Genomic DNA, 24,839 nt, shown 5'->3' on the forward strand with positions numbered 1-24,839 from the left:
CACCCAGCATCTCCCTCTGTCACCCTCTCCCTCTGTCACCCTCTCCCTGTGTCACACACCCTCTCCCTCTGTCACCTTCTCCGTGTCACCCTCCCTCTCCCTGTGTCACCCACCCTCTCCCTCTGTCACCCTCTCCCTGTGTCACCCTCCCTCTCCCTGTGTCACCCTCCCTCTCCCTGTGTCACCCTCACTCTCCCTGTGTCACCCTCCCTCTCCCTGTGTCACCCTCCCTCTTCCTGTGTCACCCTCCCTCTCCCTGTGTCACCCTCCCTCTCCCTGTGTCACCCTCCCTCTCCCTGTGTCACCCTCCCTCTCCCTGTGTCACCCTCCCTCTCCCTGTGTCACCCTCCCTCTCCCTGTGTCACCCACCCTCTCCCTCTCCCTGTGTCACCCTCCCTCTCCGTATCACCCTCCCTCTCCGTATCACCCTCCCTCTCCGTATCACCCTCCCTCTTCCTGTGTCACCCACCCCTCTCCCTCTGTCACCCTCTCCCTGTGTCACCCACCCTCTCCCTCTGTCACCCTCTCCCTGTGTCACCCACCCTCTCCCTGTGTCACTCTCCCTCTCCCTGTGTCACCCTCCCTCTCCCTGTGTCACCCTCCCTCTCCCTGTGTCACCCTTCCTCTCCCTGTGTCACCCTCCCTCTTCCTGTGTCACCCTCCCTCTCCCTGTGTCACCCTCCCTCTCCCTGTGTCACCCTCCCTCTCCCTGTGTCACCCTCCCTCTCCCTGTGTCACCCTCCCTCTCCCTGTGTCACCCACCCTCTCCCTGTGTCACCCTCCCTCCCTGTGTCACCCTCCCTCTCTCTGTCACCCTCCCCCTGTGTCACCCTCTCTCCCTCTCCCTGTGTCACCCTCTCTCCCTCTCCCTGTGTCACCCTCTCTCCCTCTCCCTGTGTCACCCTCTCTCCCTCTCCCTGTGTCACCCTCTCTCCCTCTCCCTGTGTCACCCTCTCTCCCTCTCCCTGTGTCACCCTCTCTCCCTCTCCCTGTATCTCCCTCTCCCTGTGTCACCCTCTCCCTCTCCCTGTGTCACCCTCCCTCTCCCTGTGTCACGCTCCCTCTCCGTGTCACCCTCCCTCTCCCTGTGTCACCCTCCCTCTCCCTGTGTCACCCTCCCTGTCCCTGTGTCACCCTCCCTCTCCCTGTGTCACCCTCCCTCTCCCTGTGTCACCCTCCCTCTCCCTGTGTCACCCTCCCTCTCCCTGTGTCACCCTCCCCCTCCCTGTGTCACCCACTCCCTGTGTCACCCTCTTCCTGTCACCCTCCCTCTCCCTGTCACCCTCCCTCTCCATGTCATCCTCTCACTGTGTCACCCACCCTCTCCGTCTCCCTGTGTCACCCTCTCCCTCTCTCTGTCACCCTCTCCCTCTGTCGCACTCCCTTATTCGCTCTCTCTGTCGCACTCTCTTCTTCGCTCTCTCTGTCGCACTCTCTTCTTCGCTCTCTCTGTCGCACTCTCTTCTTCGCTCTCTCTGTCGCACTCTCTTCTTCGCTCTCTCTGTCGCACTCTCTTCTTCGCTCTCTCTGTCGCACTCTCTTCTTCGCTCTCTCTGTCGCACTCTCTTCTTCGCTCTCTCTGTCGCACTCTCTTCTTCGCTCTCTCTGTTGCACTCTCTTCTTCGCTCTCTCTGTCGCGCTCTCTTCTTCACTCTCTCTGTCGCGCTCTCTTCTTCGCTCTCTCTGTCGCGCTCCTCTGTCGCACTCTCATCTTCGCTCTCTCTGTCGCACTCTCTTCTTTGTTCTCTCTGTCGCACTCTCTTCTTCGCTCTCTCTGTCGCACTCTCTTCTTCGCTCTCTCTGTCGCACTCTCTTCTTCGCTCTCTCTGTCGCACTCTCTTCTTCGCGCTCTCTGTCGCACTCTCTTCTTCGCTCTCTCTATCGCACTCTTCTTCGCTCTCTCTGTCGCACTCTCTTCTTCGCGCTCTCTGTCGCACTCTCTCTTTGTCTCTCATTCTCTGTGTGTGTGTGTCTCTCATTCTCTCTCTTTTTCTGTCTGTCTCTCTCTCTCTCTGTGAAGCGCCGACGTCCAGACACTGGTTAAGGGGTTCAGGAAACTAGTAATTCACATCTGGCTTTTATTTCTAGATCCTACATTGAGACACACACACACATACACACACATACACACACATACACACACACACACACACACACACACACACACACACACACACACACGACTAATTGTAGTATAATGTAATACAATAAATACATTTATGTCAAAAACTAATGTTGTTCTGACTAGGAATTTATTAAATGTATTTTATTTATATATTTTATTTTAAAGCGGGGTTGGGGGCGGGACTAGGGGCGGAGTTGGGGGCGGGACTAGGGGCGGAGTTGGGGGCGGGACTAGGTGGCGAGTAGATTTTTTGGTTGAGCGAGTAGATTTTTGGGTGATTTGTCGAACACTGTATATATATATATATATGTATATATATCTACTATATATTTGTGAAAGTGACCTATGTGTCCGTGTCTGTTTGTGTCTCCCTGTGCCCCTCCCCGTGTCCCTAGCAGCAATCCCATTGGACCTTGGCCCGCCCGCCCCCGCACACCTCTCATTGGCCTGAGGCGGAGTGACAGGCCAAAGGTCCAAAAAAAAAAAAAACACACACCCCTCTCTGTCCTCTCCCCCCCCATCACACTCACCTCCCCCCCTCCCCGGTGCTCCACTCACCTCCGCTCACCTCCCGCTCCACTCACCTCCCTCCCGCTCCACTCCCTCCCGCTCCACTCACCTCCCTCCCGCTCCACTCCCTCCCCGGCGGGGGCACACGCGGCCACCTAATAGGCGCCCGGAAGCCGCTCCACTCCCTCCCGCTGCACTCCCTCCCCGGCGGGGTCACACGCGGCCACCTAATTGGCGCCCGGAAGCCGCTCCACTCCCTCCCGCTCCACTCCCGCACTCACCTCCCTCCCGCTCCACTCCCTCCCGCACTCACCTCCCTCCCGCTCCACTCCTTCCCCGGCGGGGGCACACGCGGCCACCTAATAGGCGCCCGGAAGCCGCTCCACTCCCTCCCGCTCCACTCCCTCCCGCTCCACTCCCTCCTGCACTCACCTCCCTCCCGCACTTACCTCCCGTTCCACTCCCTCCCGCACTCACCTCCCTCCACTCCCTCCCGCTGCACTCCCTCCCCGGCGGGGTCACACGCGGCCACCTAATTGGCGCCCGGAAGCCGCTCCACTCCCTCCCGCTCCACTCCCGCACTCACCTCCCTCCCGCTCCACTCCCTCCCGCACTCACCTCCCTCCCGCTCCACTCCTTCCCCGGCGGGGGCACACGCGGCCACCTAATAGGCGCCCGGAAGCCGCTCCACTCCCTCCCGCTCCACTCCCTCCCGCTCCACTCCCTCCTGCACTCACCTCCCTCCCGCACTTACCTCCCGTTCCACTCCCTCCCGCACTCACCTCCCTCCCGCACTCACCTCCCTCCCACTCCACTCCCTCCCGATCCACTCCCTCCCCGGCGGGGTGACACGCGGCCACCTAAGAGGCGCCCGGAAGCCGCTCCACTCCCTTCCGCTCTCACCTCCCTCCCGCTCCACTCCCTCCCGCACTCACTTCCCTCCCGCTCTCACCTCCCTCCCCGGCGGGGGGACACGCGGCCACCTAAGATGGCAGTGCCCCGAAGGACCCCCTTCCTCCCTCGCGGACATTCTAAGATGGCAGCGCACGAAAGGAGAGGTGACGTGTGTGTGTGTGTGTGTGTGTCTCACTGTGTGTGTCTCTCACTGTGTGTGTCTCTCACTGTGTGTGTCTCTCACTGTGTGTGTGTCTCACTGTGTGTGTGTCTCACTGTGTGTGTGTCTCACTGTGTGTGTGTCTCACTGTGTGTGTGTCTCACTGTGTGTGTGTCTCACTGTGTGTGTGTCTCTCACTGTGTGTGTGTGTCTCTCACTGTGTGTGTGTGTGTCTCACTGTGTGTGTGTGTGTCTCACTGTGTGTGTGTGTGTGTGTGTGTGTGTGACACTGTGTGTGTGACACTGTGTGTGTGACACTGTGTGTGTGTCACTGTGTGTGTGTCACTGTGTGTGTGTCACTGTGTGTGTGTGATACTGTGTGTGTGTGTCACTGTGTGTGTGTGTGTCACTGTGTGTGTGTGTCACTATGTGTGTGTGTCACGTGGGGGGGGGCAGGAGGGGAGAGAGAGGGGGGAGCGGAGAAACATACAGGGGGAGTGGAGAGGAGAGACCCGGAAATTTAAACCAACCCACCCCCCTCCTGTCCACCCCCCCCCTCCTCCTCCCGTCCGCTCTCCCCCCTCCTCCTCCCGTCTGCTCTCCCCACCCCTCCTCCTCCCGTCCGCTCCGCCCCCCCTCCTCCCGTCCGCTCCCCCCCTCCTCCCGTCCGCCCCCCCCTCCTCCCGTCCGCTCCCCCCCCTCCTCCCGTCCGCTCTCCCCCCCCTCCTCCTCCTCCCGTCCGCTCTCCCCCCCCCTCCTCCTCCCGTCCGCTCTCACCCCCCTCCCCCCCCTCCCGTCCGCTCTCCCCCCCCTCCTCCTCCCGTCCGCTCTCACCCCCCCCCTCCTCCTCCCCTCCGCTCTCCTCCCCCCGCCCTCCCCTCCACTCTCCCCCCCTCCTCACCCCCCTCCTCCCCCCCTCCTCCTCCACCCCTCCTCTCCTCCTCCCCCCGCCCTCCCCTCCACTCTCCTCCCCCCCGCCCTCCCCTCTCCCCCCCTCCTCCTCCCCCCTCCTCCCCCTCCTCCTCCACCCCTCCTCCCCCCCTCCTCCCCCCCTCCTCCTCCACCCCTCCTCTCCTCCTCCCCCCGCCCTCCCCTCCGCTCTCCCCCCGCCCTCCCCTCCGCTCTCCCCCCCGCCCTCCCCTCCGCTCTCCCCCCGCCCTCCCCTCCGCTCTCCCCCCGCCCTCCCCTCCGCTCTCCCCCCGCCCTCCCCTCCGCTCTCCCTCCGCTCTCCCCCCGCCCTCCCCTCCGCTCTCCCCCCGCCCTCCCCTCCGCTCTCCCCCCGCCCTCCCCTCCGCTCTCCCCCCGCCCTCCCCTCCGCTCTCCCCCCGCTCTCCCCTCGCCCTCCCCTCCGCTCTCCCCCCGCCCTCCCCTCTGCTCTCCCACCGCCCTCCCCTCTGCTCTCCCCCCGCCCTCCCCTCCGCTCTCCCCCCGCCCTCCCCTCCGCTCTCCCCCCGCCCTCCCCTCCGCTCTCCCCCCGCCCTCCCCTCCGCCGTCCGCCCTCCCCTCCGCCCTCCGTCCGCCCTCCCCTCCGCCCTCCCCTCCGCCCTCCCCTCCGCCCTCCCCTCCGCCCTCCCGTCCGCCCTTCCGTCCGCCCTCCCCCTCCTCCTAGCGGGAAATTTAACTCACGGGCAACGCCGGGTCTCTCAGCTAGGGTATATATATATATGTATATATGTATGTAACACCTTTCCCCCCCCCCCCCCCCCCCACACCTCCCCAATCGCAGATAGGGACCATGTGGGGAAATCTACACTTGTGTTACCGGGTGTGGTGCGTTACCTGATAGGCTCACAGAAGGCCAGAGCCTCTGCCACTGGGAGCCTGGGGTTACCTGAACATTCGAACACAGCGCCTCCACCTGTAAGGGTTACCACCTTACAGGAACCACAATAATAAAACACACACACAGTATATTCTGACAACTGTTTTACTATTACTATTAACTTCGGTACCCTGTACCACACAGAATAATGCATATAACCATACACATAGAAGTGCACCGGGTGCGCACATTAACATAGATATTCCCCAAAGTACCTGGGTGCTGGACACCAATTCCCTGATGTCCTTTATGTCCAAACCCACCCAATATGTTGGAGATAGCGCTATCAGTTGGTGTGTTGGTGCACTATTATAGATACCTGCCCGGGGCTCCAGCCCATGGGTGCCGCAGTATAACTGGATTGGACCCGCCTGATCCGACGAGACGTCCTCCTACGCGTGTGGTGAATTCCAGCGTGGATAATATCACCGTGCACCGTACCGTCTATACCTTGAAGTGTAGCCGTCTGTAGCCGGCAGGCCTCAGTCTCTGCTTGGCAGGGGCCTCCATGAAGATAGTCTCTATATCTATATGGGTCTGAGCCCAGACCCAGGAATCAGGCTGCGCGCCACGGAGTGTATCCTTAGAGCAACCAACTAGCTAAAGGGGCAGATCTCCTTCCTTAAGGCCTGTCCCTGAAGGAACCACAAGCTGGGGCAAGGTAAACGTTATCTGGGGCCTATGGGGGTAACTGGCCTAGTGCAAGGGGCTACTGCTCCCCTGCACCCTCACTTACCCAGCTCCCTGCTCCAACTCCCTTACTCAGAGCCCGCAAAATGTATCTATTCCCTGCTGCCAGGAATCCTGGGCCCTCATTGGCCACCTGGGGGGCACCTGGTGTACTTGGCCCTAAGCCTCATGGGAATTGTAGTCCCGTGGAGGCTACTATTGCATTGGGGCCGCGTGCGCGAGTGTACTGCGCATGCGCGACTCTCTCATGGCCACCGCAACTCCCAATCGCTACTGCGCATGTGCGACCACTGTGCATGCGCGCGCATACCACAATGGCGGCTTCCGCTAGCCGGGTGTGCCACAGAGGCTCCCGAGCATCCAGCCCCCACCTTTGCAGCCAGCCGGCGGGTCCGTCGCTGTGAGCAAGGAGGGGGTCTCTGGAAGTCCAAGGGGACCGGGGCTATATATTTTAATTAATTCTGAGCTACTCTCCTTTTCCCTGGCACAGTTCTGTGGGGACGATCATGTGACCAGGCAGTAACTGATACATTTGAGCTTGTGCACGCTCTGGAGGGGGCAGGGCTCACAAAGGTGTGTGCCAGAGCCTGTTACAGAAAATGAAGGGGTTGTGCCTTTCTAAAGGGTTGCTATAGGAACAAAAATGCTCGTTACATTAGAATACATTAAAAATTGTCTTTCAAAGTTGTTTAAAAAAAAAAGAAAATGCTACAAGTATTTTCTCACAGTATAGAACTGATTTATTAAAAAAAACACATGCAGAATATTGCTACACTGGCGACACACTTTATTCGAGCTCGGCTAGTCCCACGAATTCGGGTATACCCGGGTGTATTGAGGTTTGTGACTGTTTTCTGCCCGAGTGCATTGCGTTATTTTCCAGGCAGGGATTGAAGCATTTTATTCCCGCTGGCTGCAATACTGCACAGTATATATATATATACTGCATTACAATTCATGAATCTATGCCATCTGGTAGACACGCGAAGCATTGCAGCCTATTAAATCCTAATCATTATCATTTAACAGATCAGCCGCCCGTCAGCCAGGCATGAACCCAGGCTGGGAAGGCAAACACAACGGGGCTTGTCAGAGGTGAGGAGCGGCGCATTCCAGGTATCTGCCAGGAATAAAGTGTGTCGGTGCAGTAGGACTGCTGCTTTAATTCCTACTTACTAGGCTCCACACTACAGTGTGGCGAATAAGGGGTGAAGAGATGTTAAGCCAACAGCTTAACATCCTACATTAAATTTCCTGTTTGAGAAAAGATTTCCCCCCCCCCCCCCTGGGTGTTCTTGTATATGGTGCATCTTTAGTGACTTATGGTAACAGGCTATTTGGTTTCCCCAACACATTTTATGTTAATGCATGTCATTGGGTACACCATATTTGCTAAAATTTCAGTCAAATGGTCTTTATGTTGATGTTTCAATCTACGTTGATTGTGCTTTTTCTTCTATATTGACATGTTTTTGTGCCCATTTGTCCTATTGGTTTAATATCTGCATATTTCTGAAAAGTATATTGCCTTTTGGAGTTACATTTTTCAATCCTTCTGTGCTGCTACAGTGCACATAATGGAAGGAAGGTGTTAAAAGCTCTGTATATATGATTACACCAACTGTATAAAGAGCTCTCCTGTTGGTCAATTAAGTGTTGTCAGAACATAAGGCAATATGCACTAGTGTATATGCACTAGTAAGGTTACTATAAATTAGTCTTACAGTATATTAGAATAAGAATAAATGTATTCTTTACATTTCAAAATATAAAAATGAATATTTTCATGTAAGTGATTACATTAGGCCCTATTAATGTGTATATACAGCTCAACCCAGTTATAACACGATCCGTTACAACGCGAATTTGCTTATAACGCGATGCAAGTGTGGCTCCCAATTTTCGTATGTTTGTAAACTTTACAACACGATTATTGGTATCTTAAATACTTTATTGTACAATGCACACAATTGTACATTATTTCTAACGCGATCCGCTTAGAACGCGATGTGATTCCTTGGACCCCAAGCACAGCGTTATAAGGGGGTTGAGCTGTATTTGAAAACTTTGCCTTGCTCTTAACCAAAATTGTTATATACATATTTACACTTTTTCCCACTACAGATCATTTCAGATCGGATAGGATTCCATGATAAAGTCACTATTTATCCTGTAGGCTTTTGTAGCACAAGAGTTTATGTCAGCATGCGGAACCCTGATCAGAAATGTCTTTACACTTGTCAGATAAAAGATGGTGGCACTGGACCACAGGTAAATAAATAGTGCATTTTTTAAAATTAAACTGTCTGATAATATGAAAGTGGGGTGCTATTTTTACTTATGTCTCTTTTAGTAGTATTATTTTTAACAGTTTAAGTACTCAAGTCACTGCCACAATAGTACCAGACTTGAGTTACATATATACATAGTAGATGAGGTTGAAAAAAGGTATCCAAATTCAACCTATGATAAATTAAGATGACAGATAGTTATGCTATATTTGTATTTACAGTACTTTGATCCAGAGAGTGGCAAACAAACAAAAACAGGGAAACATCTAATGATATCTCATAAGGGAAAAAATGAATTCCTTCCTGACTCCAAATAATGGCAATCTGATTTCTCTCTGGATCAACATCCTTCCCATGTTTACTTATTTGGTATATCCCTGTATACTTTTCTTTTCTGAAAGAGTGTACAACCTTTTTTTGACGATATCTATTGTATCTGCCATCACAGTCTCCATTGGTAATGAGTTCGACATTTTAACTGCCTTTACTGTATAGAACAAAGAAATTATTGTGCACTCGGCCACTAATCTTCTGTGTGCAGGCCAATACCAGGTATTGTATTCTATGTCTTTATTTATATAGCTCCATTAATTTACATAGCGCTTCACAGTAGTAATGCACGTGACAATCATATAAATAACAAATAATATAAATAACAGGTCATGGGGAATATAAGTGCTTCAGACAAAAGTAACATTTAGGAAAAGGAGTCCCTGCTCCGAGGAGCTTACAATCTAATTGGTAGGTAGGAAGAACGTACAGAGAACAGTGGGAGGGCATTCTGGTAAGTGCGTCTGCAGGGGACCAAGCTTGATGTATCATGCGTATAGTATTAGCCACAGTGCTACTCATACGCTTCTTTAAGCAAGTGTGTCTTAAGGTGAGTCTTAAAGGTGTATAGAGAGGGTACTAGTCAGGAATTGAGGGGGAAGGGCATTCCAGAGGTGCAGGGCAGTCAGTGAGAAAGGTTTAAGGCGGGAGAGGGCTTTAGATACAAAGGGGGTAGAGAGAAGACATCCTTGAGAAGAATGCAAGAGTCGGGATGTTGCATAGCGAGAAATTAGGGTGGAGATGTAAGGAGGGGCAGAAGAGTGTAAAGCTTTAAAAGTGAAGTGCAAGATGCGGGATTTGATCGGAAGTCCGGGGAGGGTTTTCAGCAGGGGAGGCTCTGCGATTTAGGAAATAGTAGAGTGATTCTGGCAGCAGCTTTTAGGATAAATTGTAAGGGAGACACATGAGAGGCAGGAAGGCCGGACAACAGAAGATTACAGTAATCAAGACGGGAGAGAAGGAGGGTCTGAGTCAGAGTTTTTAGCAGTCGAGCAACAGAGGAAAGGATGTATCTTTGTGATATTGCGGAGGAAAATGCGACAGGTTTTAGAAATGTTCTGAATGTGTGAGGCGAATGTGAGAGGAGTCGAGTGTGACCCCTAGGCAGCGTGCTTGGGCTACTGGGTGAATGATCATACTTCCAACAGGAATATGGAAGGAGGTAGTAGGGCCAGGTTTGGGAGAAAGTATGAGGAGCTCTGTTTTTGCCATGTTAAGTTTAAGGCGGCGGAGGGCCATCCAGGATGATATAGCAGAGAGACATTCAGAAACTTTGGTTTGTACAGAAGGTGTAAGGTTGGGGGTTGAAAGGTGAATTTTTGTGTCGTCAGCATAGAGGTGATATTTAAACCCAAGAGATGTGATTAGGTCACCTAGAGAAAGTGTGTACAGAGAAAAGAGAAGAGGTCCCAGGACAGAGTCCTGGGGTACCCCCACAGAGAGATCGATCGAGGAGGAGGTGTTAGCAGAAGAGACACTGAAAGTACAATGGGAGAGGTAAGATGAGATCCAGGATAGAGCTTTGTTCCGAATACCAAGAGTATGGAGAATGTGAAGGAGAAGAAGGCGGTCCACTGTGTCAAATGCTACAGAGAGGTCGAGTAATATGAGCAGAGTGTAATGACCTCTGTTTGGCAGTATGGAGGTCATTAGTTATTTTAGTGAGGGCTGTTTAAGTCGAGTGAGCATTGCGGAAGCCAGATTGTAGAGGGTCTAGGAGAAATAGGTGTTGAAAAAATGCAGCAAGCGAGAGAATACAAGACGTTCAAGGAGTTTAAAGGCAGGATGGAGACAGGTCAATAGTTAGAAAGACAGGTCAATAGTTAGAAAGACAGGAAGCTTGCTGTTTTTGTGTAATGGTATAACTGTTGCTTGCTTGAAGGAGGATGGAAAGGTGCCAGAGTAGAGGAAGGAGTTAAAAAATGTGTGTGAGTGTAGGGATTATATTAGGAGCAAGAGGTTTTAGGAGATGGGAGGGAATGGGGTCAAGAGGGCAAGTGGTAGAGGGAGAAGAGGAGATCAGCAGCGACACATCCTCCTCTGAGACAGTGGAAAAAGAGTCAAGGAAGGCAGGAGGAGAGTTAGGAAGAGGTGTAGGATGGGAGGAAGAAACAGAGGGGATGTTCTGACGTATGGATTCCACCTTTTCCTTAAAATAGTCAGCAAAGTCCTGAGCGGAGATGGAGGAAGGAGAGGCAGCTGAGGGTGGTTTGAGGAGAGTATCAAAGACAGAGAACAGTCGGCGTGGGTTAGACTTGTGCATGTTGATTAGTGAAGAAAAGTAGGCCTGTTTAGCTTGCGAGAGGGCACAGTTGAAACAGGATAGCATAAATTTGTAGTGAAGGAAGTCTGCGAGAGTATGAGATTTCCTCCAGAGGCATTTAGAGGAACGAGTGGAGGAACGCAGCATGCGCGTGTGGGAATTTAGCCAGGGTCTAGGGTTAGAAGGGCGAGTGCGGCAGAGAGAAAGCGGGGCATGTAGATCAAGAGAGGAGGACAAGGCAGAGTTGTAGTTCCTAACCAGGTTGTCGGGGTCTGTAGCAGAGCTGAGGGAGGAGCGTAAAGTGGACTCAAAGTCAGGTAAGTGAATAGAGCGCAGGTTTCTGCAGAACCGGGGGGTAGATGGAGATGGAGAAGGGGAGAAGCGAGATAGAGAGAATGAGATGAGGTGATGGTCAAAGAGAGGAAAAGGGGAAATTGAGAAATCAGAGAGAGAGGAGTTTTTAGTGAAAACCAGGTCTAAGTGGTGGCCATCCTTGTGGATGCTGGCTGCAGTCCACTGTTGAAGGCCAAAAGAAGAGGTTAGAGAAAGAAAGCAGGAGGCCCAAGGGAGAGAGGGGTCATCAATGTGGCAATTGAAGTCCCCAAGGAGAAGAACAGGGGAGTCTGAGGGGAGGAAGAGAGAGAGCCAGGATTCAAAGTGAGTGAGAAAGGCAGAAGGGGGATGAGTAGAGGTAGGTGGGCGATAGATGACTGCCACATGGTCAGGGAGAGGAGAGAAAATCTGGACAGTGTGAGCCTCAAAGGAGGGAAAAGCAAGAGATGGAGGAATAGGAAGGGTTCGGTAACGGCAGAGAGAGGAGAGCAGGAGCCCCACGCCTCCACCCCTGCCATCAGTCCACGGAGTGTGGGAGAAGGAAAGGCCACCATAAGAGAGGGCAGCTTCCAGAGCAGAGTCAGACTGAGTGAGTCAGGTCTCAGTTATAGCAAATAGGAGCAGAGAGTCATGTACAGAGAGGAACTTGTTAGAAAGGGAGCGAGCATTCCAAAGGGCACAGGAGAAAGGGAGAGAGGAGGGAGGGTGGCAAGGGATGGGTATGAGGTTGGAGGGGTTGACACCAGAGGGAGTAGAGTTTGCAATTGGCAGGCGAGGACGAGCGCATGTAGGAATAGGGCAGGGACCAGGATTGGGAGAGATATCCCCAGAAGCAAGGAGGAGAAGCATGGACAGAAAGAGAATGTGTGAGGATGATTTGTAGGGGTGTTTTTTAGTGCAGGGGATATAGCTGTGTGGTGTCAGAGGACGCAGGTAAGAAAGGAGTTCATGTGAACAGAGAAGTGATGAAGGAAGGAGAGATGGAGATATATGAATAGAGTTAGAGACATACTGAGGCTGGTAACAAGAAGTGCATAATTTGAGAAGAAGTGAAGTCACAGCAAATATAAATGGTTAAAGCAGTAATGATGCAGTCTGGTATAGATGCTATCCTCCTTTCCAGCGTAGTTCAAATGCAGGAATCAGGGCCAGTTTTGGGTGTCCACTTCTTCACTTCTTTTGAACTTCCTTTTAAACTTGAGTTACCGGGTATAGATGGCAATTGGATCTTCCACCGGATTCTCCTTAGTCTCTGGTGTCAGGTTGTCACTCCGACACACTATTATGAGACCTCTGGTTACCTCTGGTCGCCCGAAGCTCTCCGTTGCACAATCGGGACTCTGCTCATCAATCTCCCTTACTGCAACTCCCTCTGATCTCACGATCCAAGTGCAGACGTCTCACTGTTTGCTCCTTGCCCAGTGACCGCTCCGTCTCTTGGCGCCACCGTCTGGAACCACACCGGTAGATAGAACACGCACCGACACTCACAAGCATCAATAGATCCGCCTCTTGGCTCCACCGTCTAGTGTCACACCGGTAGACAGAACAAGCACTTTGCACAGCGACAGCTCTGGCTCTTGGCGCCACCGTCTGGGACCACACCGGTAGACAGGATACACACCGCACTCTCATACAGCACTGCTTCATCTTCACCAACCAGGTAAATTCTGATTACTGTCTCCCAGCAACTGAACTGGCACGGTTTGCACACCCTCCACCTCTCAGCTGTAGATGTTTCACGCTCAAGGCGCTTTAGCAAACATGTCAGAGTTTTTGTCAGGACTTGGTCCCTATGTTCTTTTAACCCAATAAATCCTTGAAAGTAATTCCTCTGTCCCATGTTGCATTGGTGAGGCTGTGCTCCAGTTTCTGTTTGGATTCTGCTTGCTGTTTTCTTAACTGGAGGCACACTATTCTGGAGACGCTGTAAAGGTCTGCATATACCTACTCTGACGCCTCCCTCCGGCACCTGTGGAGTGAGGCTGCATGCTTAATGAAGGGGCTGCACGGCTTGTGAACAACCTGACGTTCACAGAGGGAGTGCATTTACATCGTCTTTGTGGTTAGGAACCCTGCTATGAGCTTGCCCACACGACTGGGGATTACATCTTTCCTTGGAGTGACGGATGACCTCACAGTGATCCACTTCCCTGCTACTGCCGTGGCTTTTGGCCCCTGGGATCCTCTGAGCTAAGTTTTCGTGCTGACGCAAGGTTTTGGATTCTTGGAAGCTGTCAGGACTTACCTGTGGTCCGTGAGTAGCAAACTACAACACTCTTGTGCTGAACGAGATCAGCCAGTTGTTAGTTAAGCCACATATTTCTTTCTATAGAGACATTGCTTTATATATATATATATATATATATATATATATATATATATATATATATATATATATATATATATATATATATATATATATACACACTCATATCCAATGGCCTGCACTCTCATCTTGAGACACAGGTGAAGACCTCATTTAGATCTATTTATCTTTTCTACAGCGCGTCCAGTGATGCACCTTTTTAGTTTTTTGGAGCACCGCACTAATGTGCTTTGTATAGTTCATTACCTTCTATAATCATCTAAACAACATACCTTCCACCATCAGATTCACCGTGAGCTTCAGTTCGAAGGAGATTACAATTCTAGATACGGTGGTCTATGAGGATTTGGGTATACTTGCAACCAGAGTCTATCTCAAGCCTACAGATAAGAACACCCTATTTATTGCATGCATTCAGCCATCATCCGATACCCCTTAAAAAAGGATTATCTTACTCACAATTGTTTCGAGTAAAAAGAATTACAACTGATCAAGAACTGGCAGACAAAGCCTTATTACAAATGGCATTGCGGTTCCAGGAAAGGGGCTATGGCTTAGCTGACATCGAGGATGCATTATCCAGAGTGAATAAGATACAGATGTACGGTTTTGAAATCGACTAATAAAAGTGCAGAAATTACACGATTCAATATGGTCAGTTCATAAACTACTGCATCAAATTTCATCAAGGACAGTGTCCGTAAAAATTGGCACATTCTGTCAAATGACAACAAGATTGGAAAATACTTCAAAGATCCGCCATTGTTTTGTTATCGTCGGGGACCAAGCCTAGGTGACATGCTTACTGATGCTGACACGTCCAACAAATACGCTTCAAGTGGAACATGGCTACTTAAAAAACCTGGATCTTATCAGTGTCATGGTTTCACAAACTGCCAATTTATGCAGTTAGGCCAGACGTTTTCCCATCCGCACAGTGGTATCCAAATCAAGATTAAGCATCACCTTACCTGTGAATCCAGGTGCTTATTATACATGATCATATGTCCATGCGGATTGCATTATATTGGCAAAACAACACGCATGTTAAAGGAGAGGATTGCCATACATCGCTCAACTATTAGGAAAGGTCTGCAGAGCAGTACTGTGGAAGAGGATCTGAAGCACTTAGCTGTTGCTCGTCACTTCAAATTACAACGCCATTCATTGGCAACTATGAGATGCCACGTGAAGGCAATAGGGGCAAAGTCTTGCTTCAACAAGAGGCTAGACTTGATCTTAAAACAATGGTGCCTTTTGGTCTAAATGAAGATTTGAAGCTGGGATGTTTTTTGTAACTGATTGTCATTTTTTTTTGAAAAGTAGTTTTTTCTAATTTTTTATTCCATTTTGGTTTTGTCAGCATTTATTCTCTATTGCTCAGTAATTCCCTTTATCACTTTACACTTTCAGTGGTTTCTTTTTTCAGCTCTAGATAATTATGCTTTATAGGGTTAATCCAATTGTTTCCCTAATGTTTTCAATCAAATACACGTTATTACCAGAACTGGTGCATGCTTGCTTTACTTTTAAATTGCAGTATGCATGTCCGTTTTTATGCTCATGTCTATACCATTGTGTCACTATGGCAGCCACTAACGTTGATGGTCGCCGCTTCTATGCTTATGTTTGTTATTGTGTCACTATTGCAACCACTGACATTTATAGCCGCACATGCGCTTTGGTATAACAGTACTAAGAGATATTTGAGCTGTGGGTGTGCGCCCTTCATTCTATGACAGATGAGGGCGGGGTTTTGAGACTACTCCTCATTGGAACACGCTTATGTGCATGCATGTACCGTGCACGCAGTGGGTTGTTAGGACAACACGTGACGCGATTATTCGCGCATGCGCAGACCCCCAAGATTCGCGCATGTTGTAACGGATCGGGGTTCCCAGCGTGTCCCCGTCACCCCAGGTTCCACAGTGCCTAGTCACTCCGCTCCCCAACGACCCCAACCTCTACCTCCCTCCCTGAGCCGTTCCTCCACGGCACGGTCCGCACGCCCAGGCTCATACTCTGCGCACGTGCGCGCTCCCCTCACCAAGTGTGCGCTTTCACAATCGCGGGTTCCCTATCGTGGGTCACGCGCTCCTCGGCGTGCCTCTGTCATCCCTGTCCGTTCCCTACCCGGTTCCTCCGTTCCTCCTTCCCCTCTGTCTCATGTGCCTTGCGCTTCCTCCGCTGGTCTTCCCCCACGCTCTGGTGCACGCGCATAACAGGGTTACAGAAGGCGCGCGCACCCGCTCTAGTTACCTGCCGCCCCCACGCTCTGGCTCCGCCCCCGTCGGTTGCAGGCTATAACTCTTGATTGCCTCCCTGTTTCCTCCCCTTCTCTCAATGACCTATCCCTGAAAGTACCCACTCAAACCTATGCTCCTCCCTTCATCCCTATTGGCCCTTCTTCCCATATAACCCCACTCGGTCCTCTCAGTCCTTGCTCTGCATAGCTTTCCTGTAGCTCCTGTGTGTGCAGTGTCTATGCTTAGCTCCCTTGTCTGTTTCAGTCCTGGTCCCTGCACCTGTTTGGATTCCTTTGGCTTGAACTTGAACTTTGCTTTGGACTTGACTACGCTGCTTTCTCCTGCCCTTGAACCCTGGCTTTCGGACATCACTACGCTGCTCCCTCCAACCCCTGAACTCTGGCACTTGGACATTACTCTCCGAACTCTGGCACCCCGGACTCGGCAAGTATTACGTTAACCCTTACCAGGCCCGGCAACGCTACTACCACACTCGGGGCACGCCCTCACTGCTGTGGGTGCGTTTTATACCTCAGTACTGGGAACTGGCCAGGTCTGCGGGCATACAGGCGTTACATTATGCAGAGCCCAACAAATGCAGACCCCCCTGAGGTGGGCCAAGGTATCTCCATGGAACATTGGCAATCCCTAAGCGACCAACTCACTAATGTCACACACAGATTTTCCAATTTGTTGCTCCGGGAAGCTCCTGTGGCACCATCTACCCCGGTCCCAGTGCCTATAAGTAATCCGGGGCAACGTATTCCACCCCCCAACCGGTACGACGTGGATCCCCTCGCTTGCCGAGGGTTCCTGAATCAGTGTGACGTCCAATTCGAAATGTCCCCGTCCCACTTCCCTTCTGGTTTTACTAAGGTGGCCTATGTCTATGCCTACTCACTGGTGACACTCTCGCTTGGGCTTCCCCCTTCTGGGAACACAGACCTGATATAACCCAAGATTACTCCAAATTCCGGCATGAGTTCCAACAGGTTTTTGACACACCAGCGCGTAGGGAGACTGCCGCTTTTTCCTTGTTTCATCTCTCTCAGGCTCGTAGGTCAGCTGCAAGATACGCGGTGGTGTTCCGAACCATCGCTGCAGAAACCCAGTGGAACGATGAAGCTCTTGCTGCGGCATACTGGCACGGTTTGTCCGAATCTCTCAAAGATGACCCTGCAGCTCACGCCTGGCCTTCATCCCTCGAGGAACTCATTGCCCTCAGTATCCGGATGGATCAGCGTACTCAGGAACGACGCCACATGCGCCATCGTTCCCGTTCTCTCTCGTCTTTGCCTGTTTTTCCTAGGTCTCCTCCATTGGCCCTCCAGGCGTTGGATGCCCCGGAACCGATGCAAATCGGTAGTCAACAGCTTCGGGCCGCTGAGAAAGCGTGACACCGTGAGGAGGGTCTCTGCTTCTACTGCGGTTCCCCAGAAAACCAACTTCGTCCCTGCTGCTTGAAACCGAGAAACGGTAAGGGGCTTCTACTGGGTACTATTTCTCCTTGCCCCTCTCTCCCTAAGGAACTACCGAAGAAAATATTCCTCCCCATAACTCTCGTGGGTCCGGAACTTCAAGTAGAGGTTTGAAGCCTTCATCGATTCCGAGTCTGGTGGCAACTTTCTTGATCACGCCTTCGCTTGCAGCAAACAAATACCGTTAGTCAAGAAAAAGTCGCCCATCGGCCTGGAGGCTATTGACGGTCGACCGCTCCAACCCGCCTTCATCATTTGGGAGTCTATTCCACTTACCCTGACCACTGCGGATGGTCATACCGAGGTAATGGTCTTCGATGTTTTCCACTCCCCTACTGTCCAGGTTATTCTGGGATTGCCGTGGCAGAGAAGACGGTTTCTCCTTCTGTTGCCGTGCTCGCTGGCTTCGACACCAACTCATCTACCCACTCTGCTTTGCCGAAGGTATACCATGAATACCTAGATGTCTTCAATAAAACCTAGGCTGAGGTGTTACCCCCTCATCGCTCTTATGACTGTCCCATTGATTTGATTCCTGGAACCATACTCCCCAAGTCCAAGTCTTATACCTTATCTGTGCCCGAGACGGAAGCGATGACGTCATACATCCAGGAGAATCTTAAGAAGGGGTTCATCCGGAACTCCACCTCCCCCGCCGGGGCAGGCTTCTTCTTCGTGAAAAGAAGGATGGCTCATTAAGACCCTGTATCGACTTTCGTGGTCTTAACAAGATTACGGTAAAAAAACGTTAACCCCTTCCTTTGATTTCAGAACTCTTCGACCATCTACAAGGGTTCTCTATGTTCTCCACGATTTAAGCAGAGCGTACAATCTTATTCGTATAAGGGACGGGGACGAATGGAAAACCGCGTTTAACACGTGTTCGGGACATTATGACTATTTAGTGATGCCGTTTGGCCTATGCAATGCCCCTGCTGTTTTCCAAGAGTTCATGAACGATATCTTCCGGGACATTTTGGGAACATTCGTCATCGTATATTTGGACGACATCCTCATTTTTTCCAAAAGCTTGGAGGAGCACATTCGCCATACCAAGCTGGTAATCTCTCGGCTTCGTGCTAATCGCCTCTACGCGAAAATGGAGAAATGTCTGTTCCATCAATCTTCCAGAGCCTTCTGAGGCTATATAATCTCTGACAAAGGCTTCACCATGGACCCTGAGAAATTGAAGTCTGTACTCGACTGGCCGTTGCCAAACTCCCTCAAAGCCGTGCAGCGCTTTCTTGGCTTCGCTAATTACTACCGGAAATTCATCTGTTATTTCTCCACTATTGCTCTACCTATCACTGCCTTGACTAAGAAAGGTGCTAATCCGACTGTTTGGTCCCCCGAGGCCATTGAAGCCTTCGACTTTCTCAAGAGAGCCTTCGTGTCTGCCTCCATCCTTTGGCATCCGGATACTTCCCTTCCTTTTACTCTAGAAGTAGACGCCTCAGATGTGGGAGCTGGCGCAGTGCTTTCTCAGAGATCTTCCCCACAGGAAAAACTCTATCCTTGTGGATTCTTTTCCAGGAAGTTCTCTTCGGCCGAGAGAAATTATGATGTCGGGAATCGTGAGCTTCTGGCCATCAAGTTGGCTCTACAAGAATGGAGACATCTCCTCGAGGGTACCAAGGAGCCAGTAGCCATCCTCGCCGACCACAAAAACTTATTGTACATTGAGGGAGCTCGTCGGTTGGGATCTCGTCAAGCTCGTTGGGCTTTGTTCTTTTCGCGGTTCAATTACACAATTTCTTATATTCCTGGCACCAAGAATATCAAGGCCGACGCCCTGTCTCGTCAGTTCTCCACGGAGAACGAATCTAATGAATCTTCGGAGACGATTCTTCCCGCTAAGTGTATTATTTCCGCCAACAACTTTGATGTCTTGGATGAAATCAATAAAGCCCAGGCTCATATTCCTAGGAGATTCAAGGTGCCAGAAGGACGGTTGTACGCTGCCCCGCGTTTTCGCCACAAAATACTTCTGTGGGGACATTCGTCTAGATCCGCTGGTCATCCAGGCTTCAAGAGGATGGTAGACCTTATCAAACGGACCTTTTGGTGGCCTAAGATGAACAGGGACATTTTTGACTTCACCAGAGCTTGTCCAGTCTGTGCCCAGAGCAAATCCGCCTGATATAAACCTTCTAGTCTCCTCATGCCTCTTCCTATTCCGGAACAACCTTGGAAACACATCTCCATATAGCCCCACCCACTCCCAGCACTGCCCACAATTTTCAATTTGGCCCAGTATCTGAAGAGGAGATTACACAAGCGCTCCTCAAATTAAAACTAAGCAGCCAATGTGGACCTGACTTACGTCAATCTAGGTTCCTACGACTTGGTGCCCCAGCCATTGCCAAACCAATTACTTCCATAGTCAACTCTATCCTGTCTGCAGGCCATATCCCTAAGACCTGGAAAACTGCTAGAGTTGTCCCAATCTTCAAAAGTGGGGACAAAAACACTGTCTCAAACTACAGGCCAATCTCTCTTCTCCCAATCCTATCCAAAGTCATGAAAAAATGTGTCCACTCCAAACTAAGCAATTTCTATACCAAGACAAATTTCCCTAGCCAATTCCAATCTGGCTTTCGCCCCAAACACTCTACCGTAACTACCCTGCTAAAAGTTTGCAATGAAATCCAGTGTGGAATGGAACGGTGTCAACTCACTGGTGCAATATTCCTAGATTTTGCAAAGGCTTTTGATACTTTTGAGCATGCTATCCTGCTGAACAAACCCCAGAGCTCTGGAATAGGGAAGCATGCTTTAAACTGGTTTCAGTCCTACCTATCAGGTAGATCCCAACATGTGTCCATTTCAGGCTCTAACTCCAACCCCCTGGATATCACCTGTTGCGTCCCGCAAGGCTCTGTTCTGGGGCCCATACTCTTCTCTGTGTTCATCAATGATCTTCCCACAGCTTGTAAGGAAGCTTCAATACACATGTATGCAGATGACACAATCTTATATGCACACAGCCATAGCCTCTCCGACCTTGAACACGTACTTCCGTATGACTTTTTGAGACTCGAAAACTGGATTTCTCAAAACAAACTGTTTTTAAACACCGACAAGACTGTAACAATGGTATTTGGGACCAAGACTAAATTTGTAAAGCTTCCAGTGACTGAGCTCCAGATCAGAACCAACGCTAACACCACCCTAACTCCTGTTACTAGTTTTAAATACCTGGGCATATGGTTTGACTCCCACTTAACATTCGGAATGCACATTGATGCCCTGACATCCAAAACCTATGCCAAACTAGGTGTACTTTACAGGCACAAATCCTCCCTAAGCCTGCTGGTCAGAAAGCGTATTGCACAGCAGATACTAATGTCAATTATCGACTATGGAGACATAGTATATGGCTTGGCACCCCAAACCCACCTTGGCAAACTTGACACCCTCTACAATTCAATTTGTCGTTTTGTTCTCCAATGCAACTACAACACACATCACTGCAAAATGCTCAAAGAACTAGATTGGTCATCACTCGAGTCTAGGCGCAAAGTTCACCTTTCCTGTCTTGCCTTCAAATACTTTCTGGGCAAGCTACCCACCTATCTGAACAAGCTCATCACCCCTACCACATGCAGCACTTATCTGAGATCTGACTCCAAAAGACTGTTCATGGTCCCAAGGCTCAACAAAGTATCCGGCCGCTCCTCCTTCTCTTACCGTGCACCCCAAAACTTGAACAACCAACCGGAGACTCTCACATCCACGACCAGTTTAAGTTCTTTCTAAACTAAAGCTGTCTCACATTTTAATCTGGTCTGTAACTGTTACATAAGCCTATAATATACATCTTCTCTAACTGTGCATGCAATGTATTGTATATAATGTACTAGCTGAGAGCCCCGGCGTTGCCCGGGATGTTTGTTGTTTGGGGGTGGCATTTGGGTGGGGAGTGGTCCACGCGGCCCATGGCGGTGTGCGGTGGTACTGCTGCTGTGGCTGTACTGATGGCGATTGTATCGGTGTGCTGATTTGGGAGGGTTTGTTGCTGATGTGGGGGTGCGGATGTGGGTGTGCCGATGGGGAGGTGCGAAGGTGCCAATGTGTGGGTGCTGATGGTGTTGATGGGGGCTGGGAATGGTGGGGAGCCGAGAATGCCAGTGTGCTGGGGGGGGCATGGGATACCGGTATGCTGATGTGGTGGTGCTGGGGATAGTGTGTGTGTGTGTGTCTGTGTATACGTGTGTGTGTGTATATATACACACGTGTGTGTGTATACATGTGTGTATACATGTTTGTGTGTGTGTGTGTGTGTATACATGTTTGTGTGTATACATTGTATGTGTATGTGTACGTGTGTGTGTGTGTATGTGTACGTGTGTGTGTATGTGTACGTGTGTGTGTATGTGTACGTGTCTGTGTGTGTGTATACACGTGTGTGTGTATACACGTGTGTGTGTATACACGTGTGTGTGTATACACGTGTGTGTACGTGTGTGTGTGTGTGTGTGTACATGTACATGTGTATGTGTGTGTGTGTACGTACATGTGTGTGTGTGTGTGTGTGTGTGTACGTGTATGTGTGTACATGTGTGTGTGTGTGTGTACATGTGTGTGTGTGTGTACATGTGTGTACATGTGTGTGTGTGTGTGTGTGTACATGTGTGTGTGTGTGTGTGTGTACATGTGTGTGTGTGTACATGTGTGTGTGTGTGTACATGTGTGTGTGTGTACGTGTGTGTGTGTGTACATGTGTGTGTATACGTGTGTGTGTGTGTATACATGTGTGTGTATATACATGTGTGTGTGTGTATACATGATGTGTATGTATACGTGTCTGTGTGTGCGTGTCTACGTGTGCGTGTGCGTGTCTACGTGCGCGTGTGCGTGTCTACGTGCGCGTGTGCGTGTCTACGTGCGCGTGTGCGTGTCTACGTGCGTGTCTACGTGCGCGTGCGTGTCTACGTGCGTGTGCGTGTCTACGTGCGTGTGCGTGTCTACGTGCGTGTCTACGTGCGTGTGCGTGTCTACGTGCGTGTGCGTGTGCGTGTCTACGTGCGTCAACGTGTCTACGTGCGTGTGCGTGTCTACGTGCGTCAACGTGTGCCTGTGTGTATACGTGTGTCTACGCGTGTGTGCCTACGTGTGTGTGTGTGTATACGTGTGCCTACGTGTGTGTGTGTATACGTGTGTGTGTACGTGTGTATACACGTGTGTATACGTGTGTGTGTGTACGTGTCTACGTGTGTCTGCGTGTCTACGTATGTCTGCGTGTCTACGTGTGTCTACATGTCTACGTGTGTCTGCGTGTCTGCGTGTGCCTGCGTGTCTACGTGTGCCTGCTTGTTTACGTGTGCCTGCCTGTTTACGTGTGCCTGCGTGTCTACGTGTCTACGTGTCTACGTGTGTCTACGTGTGTCTACGTGTGTCTACGTGTGTATGTATACGTGTGTATGTATACGTGTGTATGTATACGTGTGTATGTATACGTGTGTATGTATACGTGTGTATGTGTGTGTGTGTGTGTGTGTGTACACGTGTGTGTGTGTGTGTCTACGCGTGTGTGTCTACATGTGTGTGTGTATACATGTGCCTACGTGTGTGTGTATATACGTGTGTGTGTGTGTACGTGTGTAGGGCAGGGAGGGTGGGGGCGAAGGGCAGGGAGGGTGGGGGCGAAGGGCAGGGAGGGTGGGGGCGAAGGGCAGGGAGGGCGGGGGCGAAGGGCAGGGCCGGGGGGGGGGGTGAAGGGCATGGCCGGGGGGGGGGGGTGAAGGGCATGGCCGGGGGGGGGGGGGTGAAGGGCATGGCCGGGGGGGGGGGCGAAGGGCAGGGCCGGGGGGGGGGGCGAAGGGCAGGGCCGGGGGGGGGGGGCGAAGGCAGGGCCGGGGGGGGGGGGGCGAAGGGCAGGGCCGGGGGGGGGGGGGGGCGAAGGGCAGGGCCGGGTGAAGGGCCAGGCCGGGTGAAGGGCCAGGGCGGGGGGGGGTGAAGGGCAAGGGCGGGGGGGGGGGGGGGGTGAAGCGCCGGGCCGGGTGAAGCCGCCAGGCTGGGTGGGGTGAAGCGCTGGGCCGGGTGAAAGATCTCTTCCCGTGCGGTTACTTACCTCGCACCGGGCCGCGCTCCTCCTCGGGTTCCTCGGCGGTCTCCGTTCCCCCGGCGATGCGGAGCTGAGACGCTCAGGTCAGGAGGTGGTGTGGGCCGCGGTCCGTACAGCTCCCGACTGAGAGAGCCGGAGCAGCGCACGCGGGGATGGGGAGCTGGGGGCGCGGGCATTATGCCTGAAGGTGAGAGCGGCGAGAGCGTGCTCTGGGGGGGGGAGCACCGGGAGAGCGGGTGAGCACCGGGAGAGAGGGTGCTCTGGGGGGGGGGAGCACCGGGGGAGAGGGAGCACCGGGAGAGCGGGTGAGCATCGGGAGAGAGGGTGCTCTGGGGGGAGGGGGGGAGAGAGGGTGCTCTGGGGGGAGGGGGGGAGGGGAGGGTGCTCTGGGGGGAGGGGGGGAGCACCGGGGGAGAGGGAGCACCGGGGGAGAGGGTGATGTTGAGGTCCCGCGGAGTGGTGATAGGCGGTAGTTCCGTTGTTGCGGGCCAGCGGCCAGGAAGGGGGGGGGGGCGGACAGAGGGTGAGGAGGGGGGGTGAGGGGCTCCGGAGCAGCATCGTGCGTTGGATGGTGGGGGGGTGGCTCCGGTGGGGGGGGGCTCCGGAGCAGCATCGTGCGGTGGATGGTGGGGGGGGGGGTGAGGGGCTCCGGAGCAGCATCGTGAGGTGGATGGTGGGGGGGGGGGGGGGTTGAGGTGCTCCGGAGGAGCATCGTGCGGTGGATGTATGGGTGAGGGGGGTGGGGTGGTTTTGGGTGTGCTCCGGGGATGTTCGGGTGAGGGGGGGGGGGTGTGATGGAGCATCGTGCGTTGTATGTTCAGCAGCGTGCGTTTGCTGTTCGTGTGAGGGGGGGGGGTGATGATGGAGCATCGTGCGTTGTATGTTTGGGTGAGGGGGGTTGGTGATGGGCTGCAGTAGCGGGAGAGCTGTGGCGTGCGTTTGTAGTGTGCATGAGGTTGGGGGGGGTGGTGGTGGAGGGGGGTGCATGAGGTTGGGGGGGTGGTGGTGGAGGGGGGTGCATGAGGTTGAGGGGGGTGGTGGTGGAGGGGGGTGCATGAGGTTGGGGGGGTGGTGGTGGAGGGGGGTGTTTGTAAGAGGCAGTGCGGTGAGTGTTAGGTGCTTAGAAGCATTCCCAAAGGTCACTGAGGGGTGGGACAATGTGGCAGTGGTGTTGGCCGAAGGCCAATGAGAGTCAGTGAGGGGTGGGACAGTGGGGTGAGGGGTGGGACAGTGTGGCAGTGGTGTTGGCCGAAGGCCAATGAGAGTCAGTGAGGGGTGGGACAGTGTGGTGAGGGGTGGGG

General features: G+C 52.3%; 1 protein-coding gene across 3 annotated transcripts in view; it reads left to right on the plus strand.

Annotated features, from left to right (window-relative positions):
* Nucleotides 1–24,839, plus strand: part of TBRG1 (transforming growth factor beta regulator 1) — a 176,525-nt gene that overhangs the window by 97,194 nt on the left and 54,492 nt on the right. For all 3 annotated transcript variants that reach the window (XM_075606833.1, XM_075606832.1, XM_075606834.1), the window contains one exon: nucleotides 8,326–8,472. In XM_075606833.1, the coding sequence (XP_075462948.1) occupies nucleotides 8,326–8,472 (147 nt within the window). The remainder of the gene's footprint in view (nucleotides 1–8,325; nucleotides 8,473–24,839) is intronic.

The sequence above is a fragment of the Ascaphus truei genome, chromosome 7 (assembly GCF_040206685.1).
Source record: "Ascaphus truei isolate aAscTru1 chromosome 7, aAscTru1.hap1, whole genome shotgun sequence".
NCBI lineage: Eukaryota > Metazoa > Chordata > Amphibia > Anura > Ascaphidae > Ascaphus > Ascaphus truei.